The sequence below is a fragment of the Xyrauchen texanus genome, chromosome 38 (genome assembly GCF_025860055.1).
Source record: "Xyrauchen texanus isolate HMW12.3.18 chromosome 38, RBS_HiC_50CHRs, whole genome shotgun sequence".
Classification (NCBI taxonomy): Eukaryota; Metazoa; Chordata; class Actinopteri; order Cypriniformes; family Catostomidae; genus Xyrauchen; species Xyrauchen texanus.
This window is the reverse complement of record NC_068313.1, coordinates 3,276,826-3,299,238: the sequence shown is the minus strand read 5'-3', so window position 1 is coordinate 3,299,238 and position 22,413 is coordinate 3,276,826. Positions and strand designations below refer to the sequence as shown.

The following is a 22,413-nucleotide window of genomic DNA, read 5'->3' as shown; positions in this document are numbered from 1 at the left end:
ACACCATTTCCTCAGAATTTCTGACTGAGAACAAGGAGTGCCTCACTCGTACCTCAAGAATTCTGAGTTGTAATGTAGCTAGCATTCACAATGTCTCGTTCCCTTCATCTCAGGGAACCGAGGTTACGTATGTAACCAAGATGTTCCTCATCCGAATTCAGTTGAGGAGGGAATAAGGCCTGAAGTTGAACCTCCTGCGCTTTGAAGGGCGTGGTTCAGATCTTAGGCACATAGCCTTTGCTGGGTTTGACAGTGGCTCTTGAAAGACTGGGGCCAAACTTTAGACATGAATTGTTGACTGATAGTGCATGCAGGTCACCTACCCATTTTACTGAGGCCAGAGCCAGCAGTAGTGCTGTCTTAACTGAGAGCATGCACAAATCCATTGGCTTGAAGGGGAGCCCTGCAGGACTACAGTTAAGTCCCAAGTCGCACTGTAGCCAGCAGAGGTGGGTTTAATTGTCTTGCTTCCCTCTATCTAGGAACTTTGAATTAATCATGCTTGCCTATAGAGGCGCCGGCTTCATGGGTGTGATGCGCAGAAATAGTTGTCACATACACTGAGCATTGACTGGGTGAGTCCTGCGTCTAATCACTTTTGAAGAAATATTAGAATTGTATATATGGGGTAGTTTACTGGGTCTTTCCTATGTAAGAGACCCCAATAAGTGAATGCCTTCCATTTTACCATAAAATGGTGTTCATAACTGATAGTGTCAGTTCTGGCACTTCTAGTGTGCCCCGTTCAGGGGCCACACATGCAGGTTCCACAGCTGGGGCTGTGCATGCCAGATTGTGCCTTGCGCTTGAGAGAGGAGATCCCCCCTCAGCAGTATTTCCCATGGCGACCTGTACAGCATCTCCATTTCGTGGCTGGTTGGGCCATTTTGGGGCAACTAATAGAGCCATTTCCTTGTCCTCTTGGACTTTGCATGTGACGGAGTGAATCAGGCATACCGGGGGAAACGCATATTTGCATCGAGGTAGTTCAAGATACGTACACCGCTCCGTCTCAGAGGGGAGAGAACAGCATCGATGCACTTTGTGAAGGAGCCAAAGACAGTCCAAAGGGCAGGACTTTGAATTGATATGCTGTTCCCTCACGCAAATCTCAAAAACATCCTGTGATGTCATACAATTTGGATATGAAAGTACGCATCCTTCAGATCTGTCGACAAAAAACCAATTGTCTGTGCGTACATATGCGATAAGATCCAGTAAAAAATTGTAATGTTCGCTTTGAGTGCCCGATTTAAATTTCTGAAGACCGCCGTCTTTCTTGTAACAAGAAAATAATGGCTGTAAACCCCTTTTTGTGCTTGACAATTTGGCCTAATCTTCATTGCGTTTTTCATGATGAGATTGTGTAATTTGCCTCATAACACTAGCGCGTCTTCTGGTGAAACCATGGAAGACAGAACGCCGCTGAAACGGGGTGGCCGGCATGCAAATTGGACCGTATAACCATTAGAAAAAAAAAATTCTCATGTATTTGCAATGAGTGCTGTATTCTATTTGCATTTATTTGTGTGCGAGACACAGAAATAAAATTTTTAACAGTAATGTGAACCGTATTCTTTTCCCGACAACCAGTAGTGTTTTGTGTCTCTAATTTATCCTTTTTTGGAGCAGACCCAGAGGGAACCACGGGCTCTGCTTTCCACTTCAAAGGTTTGTACCTGTCAGGGTAGGTATGGGGCTTTTAGTGGGGTGTTGGCTCGAAAAAGAGTAAGGGCGAACCAGCTGTGATATACTCAGTTTGGGCATAAAGTGTTTCGTAGCCTTTGAGTCGCAATTTAAATTTGCTCAGCAAAGTTATACACAGAGCCACCAAAGAGGCCGGCTTGAGACACTGGAGCATCCAAAAGAGTGGCTTTTGCCTTGTCACTCATTTCTGTGATGGTCAGCCATATGTGTCGATCCAGAACTGCCAGATTGCCCATGGACTTGCCAATGGCCTGCACAGTGACTTTCGTGGTATGCAGCGCTAAGTTTGTAGCAGTGCGGAGCTCTTTGAATGTCTCTGGATCGAAGCAGTGTTTGATGCGAGGCGGTGTGATGTTCGCCGGAGCACTGCAGGGGAGCGGAATGTCTTCCCGCGATGATTCCACCCGCTGACTCGTGTATATCAACGGCAAAGGTAGAGGGCTTCTAGACAAGAGATGATTACTGTCTTGAAGGATGAAACTCTGAGGAAATGTTGTTTGTGCACCTGTTTTTATAGCAGACAGATACGTGCCAAAACAGGCCAGGCTCAGACACCATAACCAATATTAGAATATTGGCGTTATTGTAGAGTACCCCATATGCGTTGCTACGCAATGTCCTGTGGACGGAGTCATAAGGAAACTTTGGAATCATGACTGAAAACGCGAGCAGTGTATTCATAAGTCCTGATCAGCAAATGCAAGAGAATTTCATTAAAGTATGCAGTTTTATTTGTAAATTTAGCCTTTTTCATTTTCAGATTGATTTTATTCATTCTCAGTTTATATTTGTATTTATTTCTTGAAAAATTACATTCAAAACAATTGGCACAAAAGTAATCCCGTAATTTTCTAAACTCATTTTAAAGGTGTTTGCTCTGGGCAATAAGACATATGAGCACTACAATGCCATGGGAAAATATGTGGACAAGAGACTGGCCGAGCTGGGAGCGCAGAGGATCTTTGATCTAGGAATGGGAGACGATGATGCAAAGTGAGTCACACATTTATTTTTTTTACTCTCCTTTTCTCCCCAATTAGGAAAGCCCAATTCCCAATGCACTTTAAAGTTGCAATCCGCGCATCTGATCATGTGACTTGTTGAGAACGTGACATGCCCCCACCCTCTTAACCATGAACAAAACTACCCAAGAAAATACCTCCCAGGCTTCGTGTGTTGTGCATTGAATTATTGGCTTTCAAAGAGACGTTTACAAATCAAACACTCAAACTGTAAAAACAAGTTGAGGGTCAGACTTTCAGATCAGCGTTGTTATGGGCATGAATCTGAAGTCCTGTATATTCTAATATTTTCATATTTTTTCAGCCCCCTGAGGTGTTAATTTTAGTTCCAGGCCGTAAAACGCCTAACAAGCCATGTTTAGTGTATGATATCTCAAGAATTATAATTGCTAGCCTTTTTTCAAATTAGTAGATGCTAATGGCTGACCTTTAGGGGATAGCCTAATAATCAGCCAATAGGGGATTTTGCAGATTCTGATAACTAAGGTGATTGAAAAGGCTGCTAACGGATTATTTGTCTGATTAGTTTTTAAAATGTATTAGTTAAATGGTACATTCTTTTTGTTTTTCCTTACTGTGATGGACACAAACATAGGTGACAAGAGTCCAAAATGTATGAAATCCCTGATGCAGTTTATTTTGCAGCCAAAATCCCAGTAATAAACAGAAGAAGAAAAAAAAAAAAGATTTGGAGCATAACATAGAACTTTTTACTTTATCCACCTGAGACCTGAGCATGACTGCGGTGTACATTTTCCCTTTTTGATTTGTAACTAGCACCTAATAAACAAGCAAAAACAATGTGTTTTCTAGAGCATTTCTAGATCTTTTTGTAAAAGTTCAAATTAAGTCCGAGATAGATATATATTTATTTATTTATTTATTTTTTTAATCAAATAATTTGTCTCCAGGAGTGTTGGTTATTCATGTTTTTGAGGCGTTACAGACATTACAGCTGATTTTCTGTAAAGCTGAATAAATCATTCTTGTTTAAAGTAATGGCCAGCATTATCCAAACACTGCCAACCATGTTCAAATAAAATGTAGCATTATAAATTCTGAACCTTAGTACTGATTATCATTGTTCTGTGTATGCCAAACATGTTGAGTGATCCAAACATCATCTGCAGCCTAAAACTGGCTGCCTCGAGTGTCTTGCTAATGACGATTGAGGCATTCGTCCATGTTGCTCCTCAAAAATGATCATGACAAAATAGTTGTGGGGGAAAAATACAGATAAAGTACAAAAACAAGCACTTAAATATATCACTAAACACTAATTCATTCTGAAGCCGCTAACAGATTCTCGCACATTGCAAAATCTGAACCAGAGCCCCTTCCAGGTTAACTCTACTTCCAGGTCAAAAATCTGTCACTCAAAATCTCACAAGCCAGTGAGAACATGTTGAGTGGAACATTTGGTCGGATTTTAGGAGTGAATGCACTTAGCTGCATAGAGAACTATAGGATGCTCCCTTGATCCCTATTTAGTGAATGACTTAACCTCCAGTGTGCTATCTGTCTGCACTGGTCTCATATATAACTATATAAGGCCTCTGAAAGCATTTTTAAGCTTTTGCATGAATACATGAATTCTCAATGTGGAAGTGCACAGTTAATATAGGAATGCATTTACTAATGGTAATAAATAGAACCATATTGTACAGTAATAACAAAATAAAATATAACAAAATGTATATTAACTCTTTCCCCGCCAAACACAGAATTTTCCGGGTTTTATGAAAAAACGCTTCCCCGCCAAACACGGAATTTTCCGGGTATCCGTGTTTTAGGTGGTATACGGTAAGGAAGACCCGCGCGCATGTTTTGAAAGAGTACGCAACTCTTTGATCAAAGAAACAGACTGCGATCGTCTCAAACGTGAAGTGGAGCACCATACTAATACTAAAGCACTTGTTTGATAAAAATGCCTTTTTCTCAGCTTTTTGTCCGAAATGTTGTTTTTGACAAAACCTACCTCTGTTCAAGTGGCAATAAAAAAAGAACAAATGAAGATAAAATAAAATCGTTTTTTTTTTGCCTAAAAGCAGAGGCTCAGATCTTTATTTTGATATATAGCATCTTCATATATTCATGGAAGAAAATATTCTGCGGGCCATTAAAGTTTAGCGAAAATCGTCAAAAACCCTGGCGGTGGCTGGCAACTTTTTTTAAAAACGCTGGCGGGGAAAGAGTTAAAATGAAGCAAATCATGTTAATGCTGAAATTTATAAAAAATAACTAACAAATTTCTTCAACTTTTGAGGGAATAAGGTCCCAAAATCCACATATGTGGACTTCATGTTTATCAGCGTGTTGACGAATAAAAAATTAAGGAATTTTTTAAAGCGGCATATCAAACAAAACTATAGATGCTACCCTTTACAACCAATTGTTTCAAACAAAAAACTTGGAGGTTTCATTCCAGAGGCACTTTTGCTGCGCCCGGAGAAGCGCTTCATGAATGTCACGCTATGGTGTCACGTGACGCAGTGCGCCAGAGGTTTAACCCTTAAATGACAGTCTAGAGTTGTGAAGAGTATTTAGAATTAAAATTATGTGTTGCATAAAGCGAAGCCAAAATACAATGTCCACACATGTAGATGTGGGGTCGCACAAAGATACCAAAATACACCAGGGACACTTATTTTGAAATGTCAAAACACAAACACACAAGGGAAACATAACATACACTCTTACAATCATCTACAATGTATTAAAAAATGTTTTTATATTTATTCATTTAATAACTTATATCTAACAGTTATTTGTCTCAACTCCATCAGACACACTGAAAGCATGCTAATTTCATTTAATCCATCTAACAAGAGTGTCAAGTCTTTAATTATATAATAATAGTGTTCAGTAAAAGAGTTAAATGATAAATTACATTCTATATTTGTTTTCTGTTTTCACACTATTCTGAAAATTCTGAAAGAGTTGACAAAATGTTATATTTTTCAATCTTAACCAAGTGTTCTACACAGGAAACATTTATTTCTTCTCCTCCGTTAAAGCTGCCTCTATAATCTTACTCAAATGCCAGAATGTATCCCACAATTCTAACAGAAACTATCAGAATCGGAATGACCGAGTTGACATGTTGAGACCTCAGAGACTTGAACATTGTAAAAAAGATCAAACTTACCAGACCACATGTCTTACTGTTGCATGATTCATGAGAAAGGGGTACTCAGTGTTATAGCTGACCATGACATTGTCTGATTTATTCAGGATTATAAAATAATCTGACGGAGGACACAACTTTGATAGACAGTTTATTTTATTTATTTTTATTTTTTGGAAAATGTCATTTAAAGTTGACTTTATGTATTGTTTGATATCTTACAGAGCCCTACTTTCATTTGATATTCATATTTATGAATTTTTTAAACACTATCTTTGACAGTTTAATTGTGACCTGACAAAAAAAATTCAAATACAAGTAATAAATGCCCTGATTATACACATTTATTTTCCTTTTTCCAGTATTTTTATTATTATTATTATTTTTAAATAAAGATGACTTTTATATGTATCATGAATCAGTGCAAAATCAACAATAAACAAAGGTCAAATAAATAAACAGTCAATAATGCCCTTGGTTCATGTGTATAACTTTTTGCATTATTAATCATATATTCACCAGAGGAAGGGTTTTGGCCACAGAGGAACATGGAGGAATAAAAATCACTATCATCATTGATTATTGTCAAAGCGATAATTCCAAGAAGCAACTATCGCACCAATTAATCGGTAAAACAGATATATCGGTTGGCCTCTAGTAGAAGCATAGACAAACTAATACTCTTCAAGTCTTAATAAGTGGCCAAAAGAATTAGGAGGAAAAAATACAAATCTAGGGGTGTGGATGGTTTTGTACCTTAATTATACTCATTAAAAGACCATGGATGCTTATAAATATGTTTTGAAAGTCTCTATGATGATCAAAGTGTGAGATATTACCATTTTTGTCATGTATACAATATTTAGCCAATTTTTAGGTACTCATTTGACAATTTTGGCCCACTAGGAGAATCTTGGTTTGTATGTTTTTGTTTGAGGTCAGCAACCATTATTCTTGAGATATCGTACCCTAAACCCCCCTTGTTATTTTTTGTTAGACAACAAATAACAAGCTATGAACAAAGTCTGTGTTGGTGCAGCCAAAACGCTGTCTGATTTAAATATAGTGATGCATTTGATGCCGAGGACATTTCTGTTCACGTTTGCGCAATAAACATTTTTGGTACTGTGTCGGGTCACCATTTGATGTCCAATGAAAACTCTCAGTCCTGAAGCAAAACCAATTGAGAATCACTAATGTGATGTTTATTTGTGATGTAAATGAAAATACTTAATTAGACTAAATATAATAGATTTTATTGTGTGTCTCTCAGTCTTGAGGAGGACTTTGTGTCATGGAGAGAGCAGTTCTGGCCGGCTGTTTGTGAACACTTTGGAGTTGAAGCAACTGGTGAAGAATCCAGGTCAGAATCTTCAACGATATTTCCCATCTCTTCAGGACATTCTGTTCCTCTTTCAGTCTTTGTTAGAGGGTCACAGTGACCTGAGCTCATTGAGAAACTCTTCTCAGCTTATTAAGAGCACTTAACAGATTTTTTAGACTAGAACTCAATGTTCCAAAGACAAACTGAAGAATAAGATTGTTTAGGAGCACACATAGAGACTCTCACACACTCTCTCTGTGTCTTTCAGCATCCGCCAATATGAGTTGAAGGTACACACTGATCTGAACATGAATAAGATCTACACTGGAGAACTGGGACGCCTCAAAAGCTTTGAGACCCAGAAGCCGTGAGTAAAACACATTCTTCCTCTAAAGTTTAAAAGCATGCCATTTCGGTTCTATGTCCTCTGTGTTCAAGCAAATAGTCTGTTTTATTCCACTGTATGGCAGCAGTTACTAGAAAAAAGTAATTTCCTCTATCACCTTCCATCACTTTATACTGATCTGAAATTTCGGTGGTGCTCTATAATGCATTTTATCCCTCACCCATAGACAAGTCTTTTTTTCTTTTAAGTGCTTAGAGCTTCCACATTGTTTTGTTGAATATCTTGGTTTGAGTTGTCTAGACGCCCAATCTGTGTCATTGGAAAGCAGAGAATCCCAGATTTACAAAGTTGTGTAACATTTCATCTTCTATAGATGGGAAACTATTTTGCTGATGATTTGATTCTCGTGCTTTTTCTACCAGACTTTATATTTTGTTCTAAATGGCTTTGACACAACATTGGATTATACAGCCAAGCAAGCTAACAAACATGTAAAAGTCATTTTTTAACTCATTTTTAATCACAACCCAAGGTAAGATTTGAAATAAAGTGTGAGGCTATTTGGGGCTTACAGATCAGTGGTCTGCTCAAAAAAAGAGACGTTTGCGTTTTATGCATTACCGAAATAAAATTTCCCTGTGATGTTTTTGAAAATAATTCAAACTGTGGTATTATGGCAACAAAATACTGTACATACCTTTTACAGTCACCTTCCTGAGAATGAAAGCTTTCATTTGACAAATGACTTATCTGTTTAAGTGCTATGTGAAGGAGTTTTATATTTATTAAAACATTTCTTCAAAGTAGCATCTAGGTGGGGACAATTCACGAGACAAATATTTTAAGGCCTTATTTTTTTAGATAACTAGATAGTCAGAGAGAGAGCAATCAATCAATATAAAGTAGATTAAAGGCCTTTTTTGGGGTTTGTTTACATTTGGATTTCTTTATTTACAAGTTGGAGTTTGAATTAACCAGCATTCCGTTGGCCTGTTTCAGCATTCCGTGAATGCCCCCCAAGTCTATGGGATTTTCCCAATTTTTGATCATCTGCTGTGCAAAAACTGTAAGTCCCAGCAGTTAGAATAGATTTAGTGCACCAAATCAGAACAGTCTGGGCTGCGTTTCCCAAAAGCATTGCAAGCTTAAGTTGAACATAGAGACTATTTTCTACGATTTTCTAAGTTTCTACGATCTACTTGGCTAACAATGCTTTTGGAAAATGCAGCCCTGAATGTCTGTGCAAAGTTTGGTGGATATAACTTAAAATCTCAAGGACGAGTAAATGTTTGAAATGTTGATCTTTTTGGATGAACTAAGTTTTTATTATGACCGTATATTGGATACGCCAACATAATAATGTACTAATTTCTGCTAAGTCCGTCAGTGATATGGACATATCTGGCAGTCATCATTTTGGACACGGAACAGAATTTGTTTCTCATTCTGGAAATTATTTTGATCTAAAGTTTTATGGTTAAATTATTGAAATTCGTTTTTTCGACCAATATAAATTGTGCCTTCGAATTAATGTAATTCATTTGGCCAATTACACAAAGCTAAAATGAAAGTTTGAATTTGTAAAAAAAAAAAAAAAAAACATAATTAAACTTCACTGCAAAATTGTATTGTATCTCTGTTTGATGTGTGTATAAACACGTCTGGAAGATGTATCTTTTTAAGATGTTTAGCAGATGTTAATTAGAATGTGATGCTTTCCAGATGAAACGCTCTTAAACAGACATCTCAGAGATGTACGTGTGCTGTCTGGGTTGTGTTTTGATGAATTTACTATTATTGTTAAACATAGAATATAGCAGTAATAAAGAATAAGTAAAAAAAAACATTTGACTGGTAGTGTAATATATAAAAGAGTAAAAAGAAACATAAGACACAACAATAATACCAAAAAATGAGTGAAAAGAAAAACTGTGATGTCATCGCCCTGTGAATAAGAATGCTTAAGACTTCCAGGATCCGCACTTGATCTGTGCAGTCATTCAGTGTGTGTTCTAACAGGCCTTTCGATGCAAAGAACCCTTTCCTGGCACCTGTGACTGTGAACCGTAAACTTAATAAGGGTGGAGACCGACACCTGATGCACCTGGAGCTGGACATCACAGGATCTAAGATCAGGTAACACACGTGTGATCTTGCACACTGGTTTTCAGACAACATGAGGTTTGTGCCCTGGATGACAGCTTAACTTCTTTTTAGAAATGTAGTACTGCAAATGGCATTTGTATTGTGAAAAATGTATAAATGGGTACAATATAGGGTAAACAATGTATACATTAATGTCAAGATCATGGCTTAGAAAAAAGGTAACAAAAATACCAGATTACATTTATACAGATCGTTCACTGTACTGTTACTGATCATATTTGTTTAATGACAATAGAGTGCCACAGTTGATTTCCGGAAGTAAAAAACGCATAGTCGAATTGATTTTTAACAATAACAAATAAAACTTTTAATACAGACATACCGTGAGCTCTGAGGTTGTTAATGATATTTGCTTCTGTTGAATCCATCTGTTGCAGAAACTATATATACATATATACTGTATATTTCTGTGTGTATAAAATAAGATGTGTATAATATACATAGGTAAGTCAATATTAATAAATACATTCATATTATAATAATAATTTCATAATATTGGTAAATTAAAATGTATTTGTTACCATGAATCATTTTGTTTTCTTGGGGGGGGAAAACAACTTTTATTGAAACAACTTTTGCTGATCACAAAAAACAAAACAAAAAAGACAAACATGATAATACAACATCTGTGGGCTTCCATATGTGCTTCTATGAACCGCACTATGTTCATACTGTTTGTGAATATGATCATTAATTATTCAGTGCTGCATATTTTCACCATGTGTTCACACAAGGTGTCAATCACAGCCTCAGCTCCATATTCAAGAGAAAATAAATCAATGCACATTCATCTGGACTCGATGAAACGCCGATCGTTCATTTTGGTTCTCATTCAAGAAATCTCTGGGTTTTCCCACCACTTTTGAGTCTGCCATATTCTGACTTCATTGACTGTGTTTATAGAGGGAGATTAATAAATGATGTGCACTGTAAGCAAATGTTTGTCCATGTTTAAATGGACAAAAGGCAAACTTATGGTGTAATTTATTGCATTGCTTATTGATAAGATAGTACAGGATGTCCATTCACCTAATAACCTGTTTATATTAGAATAACTGACTGGATCTTGTGTTCTTTTGTGTTTTAATGGAGCCTTTTTCTGTTCTAAATACAAAATTAGTTTATTTACTTTTTAACAGCCATCTGATGGTAATTTTGTTCATGTAGGTATGAATCAGGAGACCATGTTGCTGTGTATCCCATCAATGACACGGCTATAGTGAACCGGATTGGTGAGATCCTTGGAGTGGACCTTGATACTGTTATCTCCCTCAATAACCTTGACGGTACGTCATTAAACCTAGATTAGCTGGAATCACTCATTTTAGACTATCTAGTTGTCAACAGTACTACAGCTGTGTAACTGAAATATGGGAGTATATTTTCTTTCAGAGGAATCCAATAAGAAGCATCCGTTCCCCTGCCCCACCTCGTACCGCATCGCCCTGACACACTATTTGGACATCACAAACTCTCCACGCACAAATGTGCTGTATGAACTGGCTCAATACGCCTCCGACCCCAAAGAACAGGAGAACATGCGTAAGATGGCCTCCTCCTCACCTGAGGGCAAAGTAAGCATCACTGTCACCAAAGGCCTATTCACACCAAGAGCGTAAGGAAAAAACACTCAGGCCATTCACGCAACAAATACATATCCCAGCTGAAAATACAGAATTGAATTGCTTAAAAGCAAAACAGCCTTCAACTCACCAGACAAGATTTCTCTAATTTTTTTTAGCAAAATTGAATCAATCTCATCCACAAATCTTTTTTTCTAATTCAGTTTATTGATAGATATAACTAGATATGTCATAACTGTTGTGTAGTTACTGCATTTTGCCTTTGAGGGCAGTACTTGTAGTAATGATAGTAACACTTTCAAATGATATCATCTCAAGCCACAAGCTACTCAATGTAAAGTAATGAAACTACAAGCAAGCTACTCTTTTAACCCTCAAGTTCTGTTTGGTCATTTAAAAAAGAAAAAAAAAAAACTGCATCATTCACCAGAGAATGTAAATTGAGACATTAAGAATTTTGCCCATCAAGGTGTAATTTAAGTGGAATATTGGCATAATGAAAATATATAATATAACATCAAATATATTGTTATTCAAGTGAGTATTGAGAGACGTAAGTGGATTTCCTTGGTATAATTTCCTCCAATGTGATTTTGTGGATGTCTGGCTTAATGTCTTAATTGGACATTGGATAGTGGCAGAACAGACACAGGAAAGATGGCGCCAGCAACTTTTTGACAAATAAATATGGCTTCACTCTCTCTGTGTGTGTGTGTAGGCATGAGAGGGAGAGAGCACATGAGCTTCTTTACTGTGAGAACAGGTACTTTTCAATGCAGAAATAACGCAAAAGCAACTAATGATGGATAAACATAACCACAACGAATATTTTACAGCTCATACCCATCTGTGTGTGGGATAATGTTTATTTGCAGGGCAACCTGGAGCGGGCATTCTGTACCAGCTAATTCTGCCCAAATTCTTTTCTGTCCTTGTCTGTTATCAGACAGATTGTCTCAGTGTGAATAGGTCCAATTAAATGTATTGTTTCAATTAAAAGTCTTGTTTGTGGCAAATATGCACCGGTATGGGCTATTTTTTTTAAGTCATTGTCAGATGGCTAACAGTATTTGTTATGACATTGTCTTCATAATCTTTCAGGCGCTGTATCAGAGCTGGGTCCTGGACTCATGCAGGAATATTTTGGCTATTCTTGAGGATTTGCCTTCTTTGCACCCACCTATCGATCACCTGTGTGAGCTTCTTCCACGACTGCAGGCGCGCTACTATTCCATCTCATCCTCTTCCAAGGTCAGTCTCCTACTCTAGTTTAATGTTCAACTTCAACTAAACCAGTCATAGGTTGTCTTCCTGAAGATTGTGTGGCTCTGTGGCGCTAACAAACTATTTGATTTGACACATTTTACCATCGAATTTTAATGAATGTACAATTTTCATTGTATGTTGCTATCATGTGGCAGGTCCATCCCAACAGCATCCATATCTGTGCTGTAGTGGTGGAGTATGAGACCAAGACAGGACGTGTCAACAAAGGGGTTGCCACTAACTGGTTGAAGAACAAATTACCAACCGATAACGGACACAAGGCCACAGTGCCCATGTACATCCGCAAATCTCAGTTCCGCCTGCCCTTCAAGTCCACCAACCCAGTGATTATGATTGGGCCTGGCACCGGCATCGCACCCTTCATGGGCTTCATTCAGGAGAGAGGATGGCTCAAAGAACAAGGTAGGAGTAATGCAGGTGATGAAGTGCAGGTGTTTTGTGCTTCCTCAGTTCAGTCATTTGCAGCATTACACGTAAATGACATTTGAACTCCAAATGGTGTGCGTGAGTTACCATGTGGGTAATGTCAATATTCAGAAAGGGGCATTCTACAAAATTTAGAGAAGCAGTCTGGGATTATGCTTTGTAATTTATTATACTTTATTCAGTAGAGAGTGGGATTATGATGTTGGTGGATAAGAACCATATGGGTGGTTAAACAGTAGGGTCCATCTGTGTCAGATCAGATGTTCATAGCTTGCTTATTTTATTTGTATCCCCTTTTTCTCCCAATTTGAATGCCCAATTCCCACTACTTAGTAGGTCCTTATGGTGGTGGTTACTCACCTCAATCTGGGTGGCGGAGGACAAGTCTCAGTTGTCTCCGCTTCTGAGACTGTCAATCCATGCAATTTATCACGTGACTCGTTGTGCATGACACTGCAGAGACTCGCAGCATGGCTTATGCTACTCTCCGTGATCCACACACAACTTACCACATGCCCCATTGAGAGCGAGAACCACTAATCACGACCACGAGGAGGTTACCCCATGTGACTCTACCCTCCCTAGCAACCGGGCCAATTTGGTTGCTTCGGAGACCTGTCTGGACTCGAACACATGACTCCAGGGGTGATATTCAGCGTCAATACTCGCTGAGCTTAATTTGATGTTTTCAAAAACATATTCTTGTTTTTTGAAGACCTCTGAAGTAGGAAGTTACTTCCAGGCCAAAACAAGTCTTATCTGGGATGCCATCTCAAGGGTATGAAATCTCAGGAATTATGATTGTTGGCCTCATAGAAATTGGTAGATACTAGGGTAATTCAGTGCTATTAATTATATAAAAAAGAACACATTACAAAAATGAACGCAATTAATCATGTCCCTGGACCGTAATAAAGAATATTCCTTCCATCTGTGCAATTATAGCTTGAAGTACCACATGTTTTCAGCAGAGGCCAGTAAGTGAAACTGCAGCTGTATAGGAAATGTACAGTGCTCTTGCTTTCACAGATGGACGGAGCGCATTTCCTAATTTAGGGATCTTTAGATGTGTTTTTCTAAGTTTCAAACTGTATTTTACTTGACACAGCGACCTAAAAATTGTGAGTTTATGATGCGACACAACCAAAGTGAGACAGTCCAAAAGCATCCATCTGACATAGGTGTACATTGACACGTCCTTAGAAAAGCCCTTTTAATAAATCTATCTCCAACAGATTGACAAATTAATTTGCAATAACAATTGACGTGGACTGCAGGCCTATGCTAGGCTCATGTTCAATAACTAGGAAATAAACTATATATTGCCTTCTAAAGCCACTTTGTGTTGTCTAATCAATGCTTTACTTGTCTGCCACAATGTAATACATTTTAATCATTCAAATTATATTTATAATATATATATATAAAATTGTCTATATTATATATTGAATTATATTTATTTGGTAGGCTTTCTCAAATCATATTTAAATATCAGAATAATTGTGATTCTTTTGATTAATTAATCTGCATGTCACGTAATTAATTTGATAAAAATGTTTAATTGATTGACAGCCCCAGTAGATATCGACAAACTTGTTCCCTTCAAGTCCAAACGTTTCCTAGTCTCCTTAGGGTACTAGTATTATCATAATTGTCCCCTTAAATTGGAGAACTAGTGAAATATTTCTAGATAATATTTATTTATTACCACACGGCTCACTCGAATACTTGATTCTGATTGGTCAATGGCGCCATCTAGCGGTCTTATATACAAGAGTAACAACCGCACATCCACGTAACAGACCCCTCATCTTGGTGTTCTAAGTCATCTTTCCTGCTTCTCGGATCACTGTGTGATCTCTATAAAAAAGCGAATCAAATAGTTTCAACTCAAATCAATGTTTCATGTCCATTTATTTGTTTAATTGGCAAGTAGTCTTGTTATAGGCTGAAAAATAAGGAGTCAAATGATCATTTTCCCAAAATAAACACCAACAGAACTCTTTCTTCTCAAATGACAATTTCAACACAAATCGTTGTTTCTTCTGCATTTATTTGACGGCACCAATCATAATTCTTCATACAGATATCATACCCTAAACATTGCTTCCTCAACAATAAATGTGTATGGAAATTAATATTTCAGGTGGTTTAAAAACATAAGAATGTTAAAATCTAAATAAATATTGTACATACCATAAGAGCACATACCACACATACAGAAGTGCAACAACACTTGTTTGAATTTGTCTGATTTAACACAGACTGCCCCGGTAGTTTTTTTTAAAAGAGGGATGGTGGTAGTTTGACCACTTTATAGCAAGAAAAGGGTTTGAACTTTAAACAGTTGGAGTTTTATAAACTATGTATGATGGATTTAATTAAAATACTTTTTTTTATTTTTTTAAATGAGTATTATTTTTCTCCGTATTTGGAATGACCAATTCCCAATGCACTTTTAAGTCCTCGTGGTGGTGTAGTGACTCGACTCAATCCGGCTGGCGGAGGACGAATCCCAGCTGCCTCCGCCTCTGAGACCGCCAACTCACGCATCCTATCACGTGGCTCGTTGAGTGCGTTGCAATGGAGACATAAAACGTGTGGGAGCTTCACGCCACCCACCGCTGCATCAACGCTCAACTGCCCACACGCTCCATCGAGAGCGAACCACATTATAGTGTCCACGAGGTGGTTACCCCATGTGACTCTAACCTCCCTAGCAACCGGGCCAATTTGGTTGCTTAGGAGACCTGACTGGAGTCACTCAGCACACCTTGGGATTCAAACTAGCGAACTCCAGGGGCGATAGTCAGCGTCTTTACCACTGAGCTACCAAGGCCCCCTAATTAAAAGACTATTTGTAAGGCTAATTTTTCCCTTGTGCCTTTTTAATATTTCAATTTCCTCTGTTTTGTGTTTAGGCAAGGAAGTTGGAAATACAGTATTGTACTTTGGATGCCGTCACAATAACGAGGACTTCCTGTACCAGGAGGAACTTGAAGAGTTTGAAAAGACTGGCGTTCTGACGGAACTCAATGTGGCTTTCTCCAGAGACCAGGCACAGAAGGTACCACACATGCTAAGATACCTCTATAGCTGTATTATTATCACCATTATATAATGTGTGTATAGAGCTATCCATCAGCATTCCCACGACACTCTAAAGTACAAAATCTATCTGTGTGAAAAATCCTGACACCTGTGATTGTTCGATAGCACAACAAGAACACAAAAGCCCTTCAATAGTGACTGGGACATCAATGGCAGCAGATAGGAAATCCAAGTTTGCTTCACTTTTTAAGAGCCCTCCAAAGAAACTGGGCACTGGTAAAACGTCTCGTGTGGCATAATGGAGTATTTACATGATACTTGCAAAACAAAACCGGTTTCACCTGAAGGAGAGACCTCAAGGTATATATGTTGCCAGGGTTTGAGGCACAATCCCTTAATTAAGCAGAGAGGTCGGAGAGGATGTGTGTATATTACGAATGTAAATACAGGTAATATAAGACATGAAATGTCTTTTCACTTGAAGATATAGTTCCTGACACTAGATGAAGAGGTGTTTCACTTTTTGTGTATTTTAGAATGGCTTGAACACTTTGATCAATCAGCATCCATTAGCATGCATTTTATAAACCGTGTACATTTTATATACACAGCATGACTCGTTTTGTCGTTTATTTACACCCAGGTCTATGTGCAGCATCTCCTAAAGAACAACAAGGAGACCGTTTGGAGGCTGGTTCACACAGACAACGCACACATCTACATCTGCGGGTCAGTGTTAGTCTACGTTTGTTAGTTACTCTCCAACACCGCTCCAACAGATATAAGTTTTGTTTGTTTGTTTTTTGACAGAACCGTCTGTAAAACTGTTCTAATGTTACACGATTTCTTCCCTCAGAGATGCACGAAACATGGCACGGGACGTGCAGAACTCCTTCTACGAGATCGCCGAGGAGCTGGGTGGAATGAGCCGCACTCAAGCTGTAGATTACATCAAGAAACTGATGACAAAGGGACGCTACTCGCTGGACGTCTGGAGTTAAATGGCCTGTCAGCAGTCAAACATTCCTGATTTGGGGATTTTTTTAGGGATTGGTTTAAATGTGTTTGCTATTATCACTCTGACATGTTTGTCAAAGAAAGGAAACATTGGCACATAACACCTCATTCTGAAAAGAAACCATGCTGAATTCAACACAAATGGCTTATGGTAGGGTATATGCGAAAAAATGAAAACTAAATTTAAATATACTGTATATATAAAACAAAGGCATTTTGTAGAATATTGACTGTGGAATCTCCTTCGGAACATCTTAATTATGGTATGTTAATCTGTTTAATTAGAGAGAGGGATATTAACTATAGCCTTCTGTATTATGCATAGAACTTTATAATCAAACGTGGTCATTTTTAGTCATTGCCAAGTGCATTGGAATGGGTTGATGACTCTCTAGATGATGTGACTTTAGCTGTTATAAAACTAAAACCGCTTTGGCAAAGATCGCTGCCTTCTTTAGGTGGAGAGACTCGCACGTTATTATGCACATATGACTAGTTGTTCTTAATATGCTTAATATCGATTTCTTAAACCGTGCAAATGTGCATTTGCTCTTTGAAGGTGGATCACAATTTTGCTTCTAGTTCTACCTTGAGTATCGAGATTTTCACTTTTTCTTTTTGAAAGTTGGCTGAATATGAATGTAACCCCATTTCAAACTGGATGCCCCATTTTATTCTTCTTTGGGGTGCTCAGAAATGCCTAACCTATTCTTTTCTCTGGTAACTACTGTACGAGTTATGGAGTTGACTATTAAATCTGTGCTGGTCTTGTGTAAATAAGGCTGATACACTGACAATGGGACGAATGCTGGTCTAGTGCCTTATTTAAAGTGTAGTTTTCATTCATAGTGAAACTTGAAGATCAGCATTGCTGCTGAGAATTTCACAATTTTTTAGGATGATTCAATTATATATATACTTGGAGATGCTTTTTTTGACATCCGGTTTTATATGCAACTATTGTTTCCTACACATTACTACTACTTGGCATGTCTTTTTAATTAATAAAATTATATTGTAACATCATCCATGTCTTTTGACTGTTCTTGTTTTCTTTAGCCCATTTGAGAAGGGGGTTAACTGCATAAGAACAGTTATGAAATTATGAACTGCACAAATGGATGTATTGGAATTATGTTGTGAACCAAAATGCTAAATTAAACTTCATTATGTGCATCCTGGGATGCTTTTTAAACAGTGTTGGGATTTTAATCCATCCATCCATCCATCGTCAACCGCTTATCCTGTGTACAGGGTCGCGGGTGGGATTTTAATATATATTTAAAATGTATATTTGCCTATAAAAATTTGATAAAAAGAAATCAGTCAAGTGTTTCCAAAACTTTGATTGATGCTGTAAATAATGAAAGAATACACTCAATAAACCCAATGTCATACAAAAAGACAATGCAATTGCACAACTGTTAATATATTAACGTGTACGAAAGCAGTAACATTATAAGATAAATATTCCAGGTTCAATACAAGTTAAGCTCGATCGACAGCATTTGGACTTCCTAATTTTCTTTAAAAATTTAAATACAGCAAGTCACTTACAGTGTCAACGGGGACATAGTTTGGAGGGTTTAATGGGAGAAATTAGTAGTTTAATGTTTACAGATTGGCCCTCATTGACTTCCATTACAAGTGCCTCACTGTAACCCAGATTTTTTCTTTTTTAAAGAAAAGGAGGGAGGGACAAGTCAATTTATTTTTGTGGTAATCAACATTACGTCATAAATGCTGTTGATTGAGCTTAACTTGTTTTGAACCTGGAATATTCCTTTAAATGTGAAAACATGAAACATGCACACACACACTTTGATGCAGTGTTGCAAACTATTTCTTGCGGGAACTTGCTGAAATGTAACAAAGTAGCTAAATCATGTGATGTCATTTATTATGCAAGATGACAAATTTTCATATGTAAATAAATTGCTGTATAGAGCTTATTTATTTTTTTATTTATTTTGTTTTGTAATTAAACTGTATTTTTGAACAACGACAAAATCCTAAATTATCCTAGCAATAGCAACCAGGAGTAGGCAGCGTTGTAGTGTTGGGTATGTTTTAGTTATTATTATTTATTTTTAAACTGGGATCTTTATGCCTTATAATGCCTCATGTGGAGCTGTTTTGGAGATAAATGTAATAAACACTGGCTGCCAAAAGTTTGGAATTTGAAACAGATTTTGCTCTTATGGAAAGAAATTGGTACTTTAATTCAACTGATCACAATATATAGTCAGGACATTAATAACATGAAAAATTACTATTTCAATTTGAAAAGAACTACTTCAAAGAGTTCTCATCAAAAAAATCCTCCCAAGTGCAGCAATGACAGCTTTGCAAATCCTTCACATTCCAGCTGTCAGTTTGTCCAGATACTCAGGTGACATTTCACCCCACCAGTGCTGGACAGAGAAGTGAAATCGGCCCAGGATTGTACATAGCAACTGGCCTCAAAAGTTGAGCGGGGGGCACGGTCCGTTCTGCATAAGGCAACACCTCATTTTAGCTTATCACAGCCCGTTTCGCGGCCGACCCACCAGCCAGCTCGGTTCTCCCGATGACCAGTCCGCCCCTGATCGGCCCCAAAGTGCGTTGGCCCACCGGGAAAATGCCTGATATGCCAGATTACCAGTCCAGCCATGCACCCCACACTTCCTGTAGCACTAGCTATAGATGTGTCTGTCTTGTCGGGCACTTCTCACGCAGCTTACAGTCTAAATGATCCCACAAAAGCTCAATGGGGTTAATATCCAATTTCCAATTATCTGTTGTCCAATATCTGTTTCTTTGCCCAATCTAACCTTTTCTTTTTGTTTTTCTGTTTTAAAAGTGTCTTTTTCTTTGCAATTCTTCCCATAAGGCCTGCACCCCTGGGTCTTCTCTTTACGGATGTTCATGAAACTGGTGTTGAGTGGGTAGAATTCAATGAAGCCGTCAGCGGAGGACATGTGAGGCGTCTATTTCTCAAACTAGAGACTCTGATGTACTTATCCTCTTGTTTAGTTGTACATCTGGTCTTCCACATCTCTTTCTGTCCTTGTTGTTCTTTGTCTTTGAAGATTGTAGTGTACATCTTTGTATGAAATCTTCAGTTTTTCAACAATTTCAAGCATTGTATAGTCTTTATTCCTCAAAACAATGATTGACTGACGAGTTTCTAGAGAAAGGTGTTTATTTTTTGCCATTTTTTACCTTAAGACATGCAAGTCTATTGCATACTGTGGCAACTCAAAAACAAACACAACGACAATGTTAAGCTTCATTTAACGCTTACATTTACATTACATTTATTCATTTGGCAGACGCTTTTATCCAAAGCAACTTACAAAAGAGGAAGAACATCAGTGAATCATCTTAGGGAGACAGTGGAACAAAAAGTGCCATATTACAAAGTTTCACTATCATCAGAATAGTATACAAAACAGATTTAAGTGCAACAAGAAATGTAAATAATTTGTAATTTTGTTTTTTTTAAATCTTTCAACTGTGTTTGATATAATGGTTTGAAAAAGTGATTTTCTAGCACCAAATTAGCAATTTATCATGATTACTCAAGGATAAGCTGATGGACTGATAGCCGCTGTAAATAGGGCCTGTCTAGGTTTGATAAAAAAATATTTTTTCAAATAGTGATGGTGCTGTTTTTACATCAGTAATGTCCTGACTAGGAAGTCATGCGATGCCATGCAAGGATCAGATGTGCAAGGAATGCAAGAAACTTTTACATCAATTGAAGGTCGCTTTTGCACTGATATTCCCGGCTAAATTGAGAATAGATTCTAAGGATGGCCATAAAACATTCACATGCCCACAGCAAGCGATGTCCTTCATAAAGTCAATGTAGTAAGTCATCTTGTTGTACTCACGTTGTAGCCAAGTAGACCACCTCACTGAACATTCGCTTGACTGTTTGGGGAATCTGTGCACTGCGTTTATGCACAGGTCTTTTTTCAGTTTTTTTGGTTCTGAGGGATGTTCAGGTTTTGAGGGCTGCACTAATGTTGCATAGTGGTCTTTATAATCTTATTTCTTTTGTTTTTTTATTGCAATTAAACATTTTTATTGATTCAAAGAAAATAACACAACAGAGAAAAACACAACACATACACACCGAATCAACATCTAACTTTTAACCCTCACTAATATCCCTCCCCAAACACCAACCCCACGCAACCCCAAAGAGCACCCCTGTGGTCACATAAAATAATACACCAAAAAAAGAGATACAAATAAAATCTAATAAAATATACATTAAACATACATAATTAAACTAAACTTCTCTCTCCTCATCCCTTCACCGAGAGTCCCCAAACACCACCAAATACCTACCCCACATGCTGAAAAACAAGTCCCCCAACCCCAGCTTTCTATCTGTCATCTCCTCAAAAGCCGCCACCCTCCCCATCTCCACACACTACTCCGGAAATTGTGATGTAACAGACACCCAGACTCGTAGATGGCTTTGAACAGAGATTGAGCCTCGACAACAAAAGGTCTGTTAGGATCAGGATGGATGAAAAATGGTGCAGTAGTGAAGCCATACATTAGGTGTTGAAAAGCGTAGGAGGCCGCGGGGATAAAGGACAGAGATTTAGCATTAGATTTGAGAAGTGAGGTTAGCGGAACATTTAGGGAGCTGTAGTGCTTGATAAACTGGTGGTAGAAGTTGGCGAAACCCAGAAAGCGTTGACCAGGCCATAAGGCACCACTCTGTACTCGTAGTGGCCCATAGGTGTCACAAAGGCTGCCTTCCATTTGTCTTCCCTCCGGGTAGGGATGGTAGAATATTAGTGCTAGAAGTGCCAGATAGATCCGTAACAGGTGGCACTCCATCTGACTTCCAAGCCCTTAAAATGATTTGTCTGCCAATCATCATGCTAGTCAGGACCCAATTTTTTATATATTAGTCCCCCAAATGTATAAGTGCCCCATTACCTAAAATAGAAGTAAAGTAAAATATGAGTGCCCAAAACATCACTGTGGCAGGGCGGATGGTGGGTCCGGGTCGTGATTCTACACACTCGGTCCATTATCAGGCTAATCAAGCCTCCGAGAGGGATAAAGGCCAACTGTGGAAGATGGTGCGGGAGAGAGAGATCGTTTACGGACATGTCCGTCATGTGTGTGTGTTTGTCTTTGGTTTAAGTTAATCATTAAAATATTATTTATGTTGTCAAGCCGGTTCTTGCATCCTCCTTTCCACTGAACGTTAAAATCACAAACAATTCTGAACCTTTAACCAAAGATCTTGGATCTTAACACATCCCCAAAAGACATGCCATGATTACAGATCGGTTATATAGAGTGACGCAGGACGCTCAAACAAAGGAAGACGTGACACAATT

At 38.0% G+C, this 22,413-nt stretch overlaps 1 protein-coding gene across 2 annotated transcripts in view; it reads left to right on the top strand.

Annotated features, from left to right (window-relative positions):
• porb (P450 (cytochrome) oxidoreductase b) overlaps window positions 1-18,101 on the top strand; it is a 42,305-nt gene extending 24,204 nt beyond the window's left edge. For both annotated transcript variants that reach the window (XM_052109656.1, XM_052109657.1), the window contains 11 exons: window positions 2,576-2,700; window positions 7,130-7,219; window positions 7,449-7,547; window positions 9,546-9,662; window positions 10,860-10,978; window positions 11,085-11,266; window positions 12,377-12,526; window positions 12,697-12,964; window positions 15,910-16,055; window positions 16,683-16,768; window positions 16,896-18,101. In XM_052109656.1, coding sequence (XP_051965616.1) covers window positions 2,576-2,700; window positions 7,130-7,219; window positions 7,449-7,547; window positions 9,546-9,662; window positions 10,860-10,978; window positions 11,085-11,266; window positions 12,377-12,526; window positions 12,697-12,964; window positions 15,910-16,055; window positions 16,683-16,768; window positions 16,896-17,040 — 1,527 coding nt within the window. In that variant the 3' untranslated portion in view covers window positions 17,041-18,101. The remainder of the gene's footprint in view (window positions 1-2,575; window positions 2,701-7,129; window positions 7,220-7,448; window positions 7,548-9,545; window positions 9,663-10,859; window positions 10,979-11,084; window positions 11,267-12,376; window positions 12,527-12,696; window positions 12,965-15,909; window positions 16,056-16,682; window positions 16,769-16,895) is intronic.
• The last annotated feature ends 4,312 nt before the right edge of the window (window positions 18,102-22,413 follow it).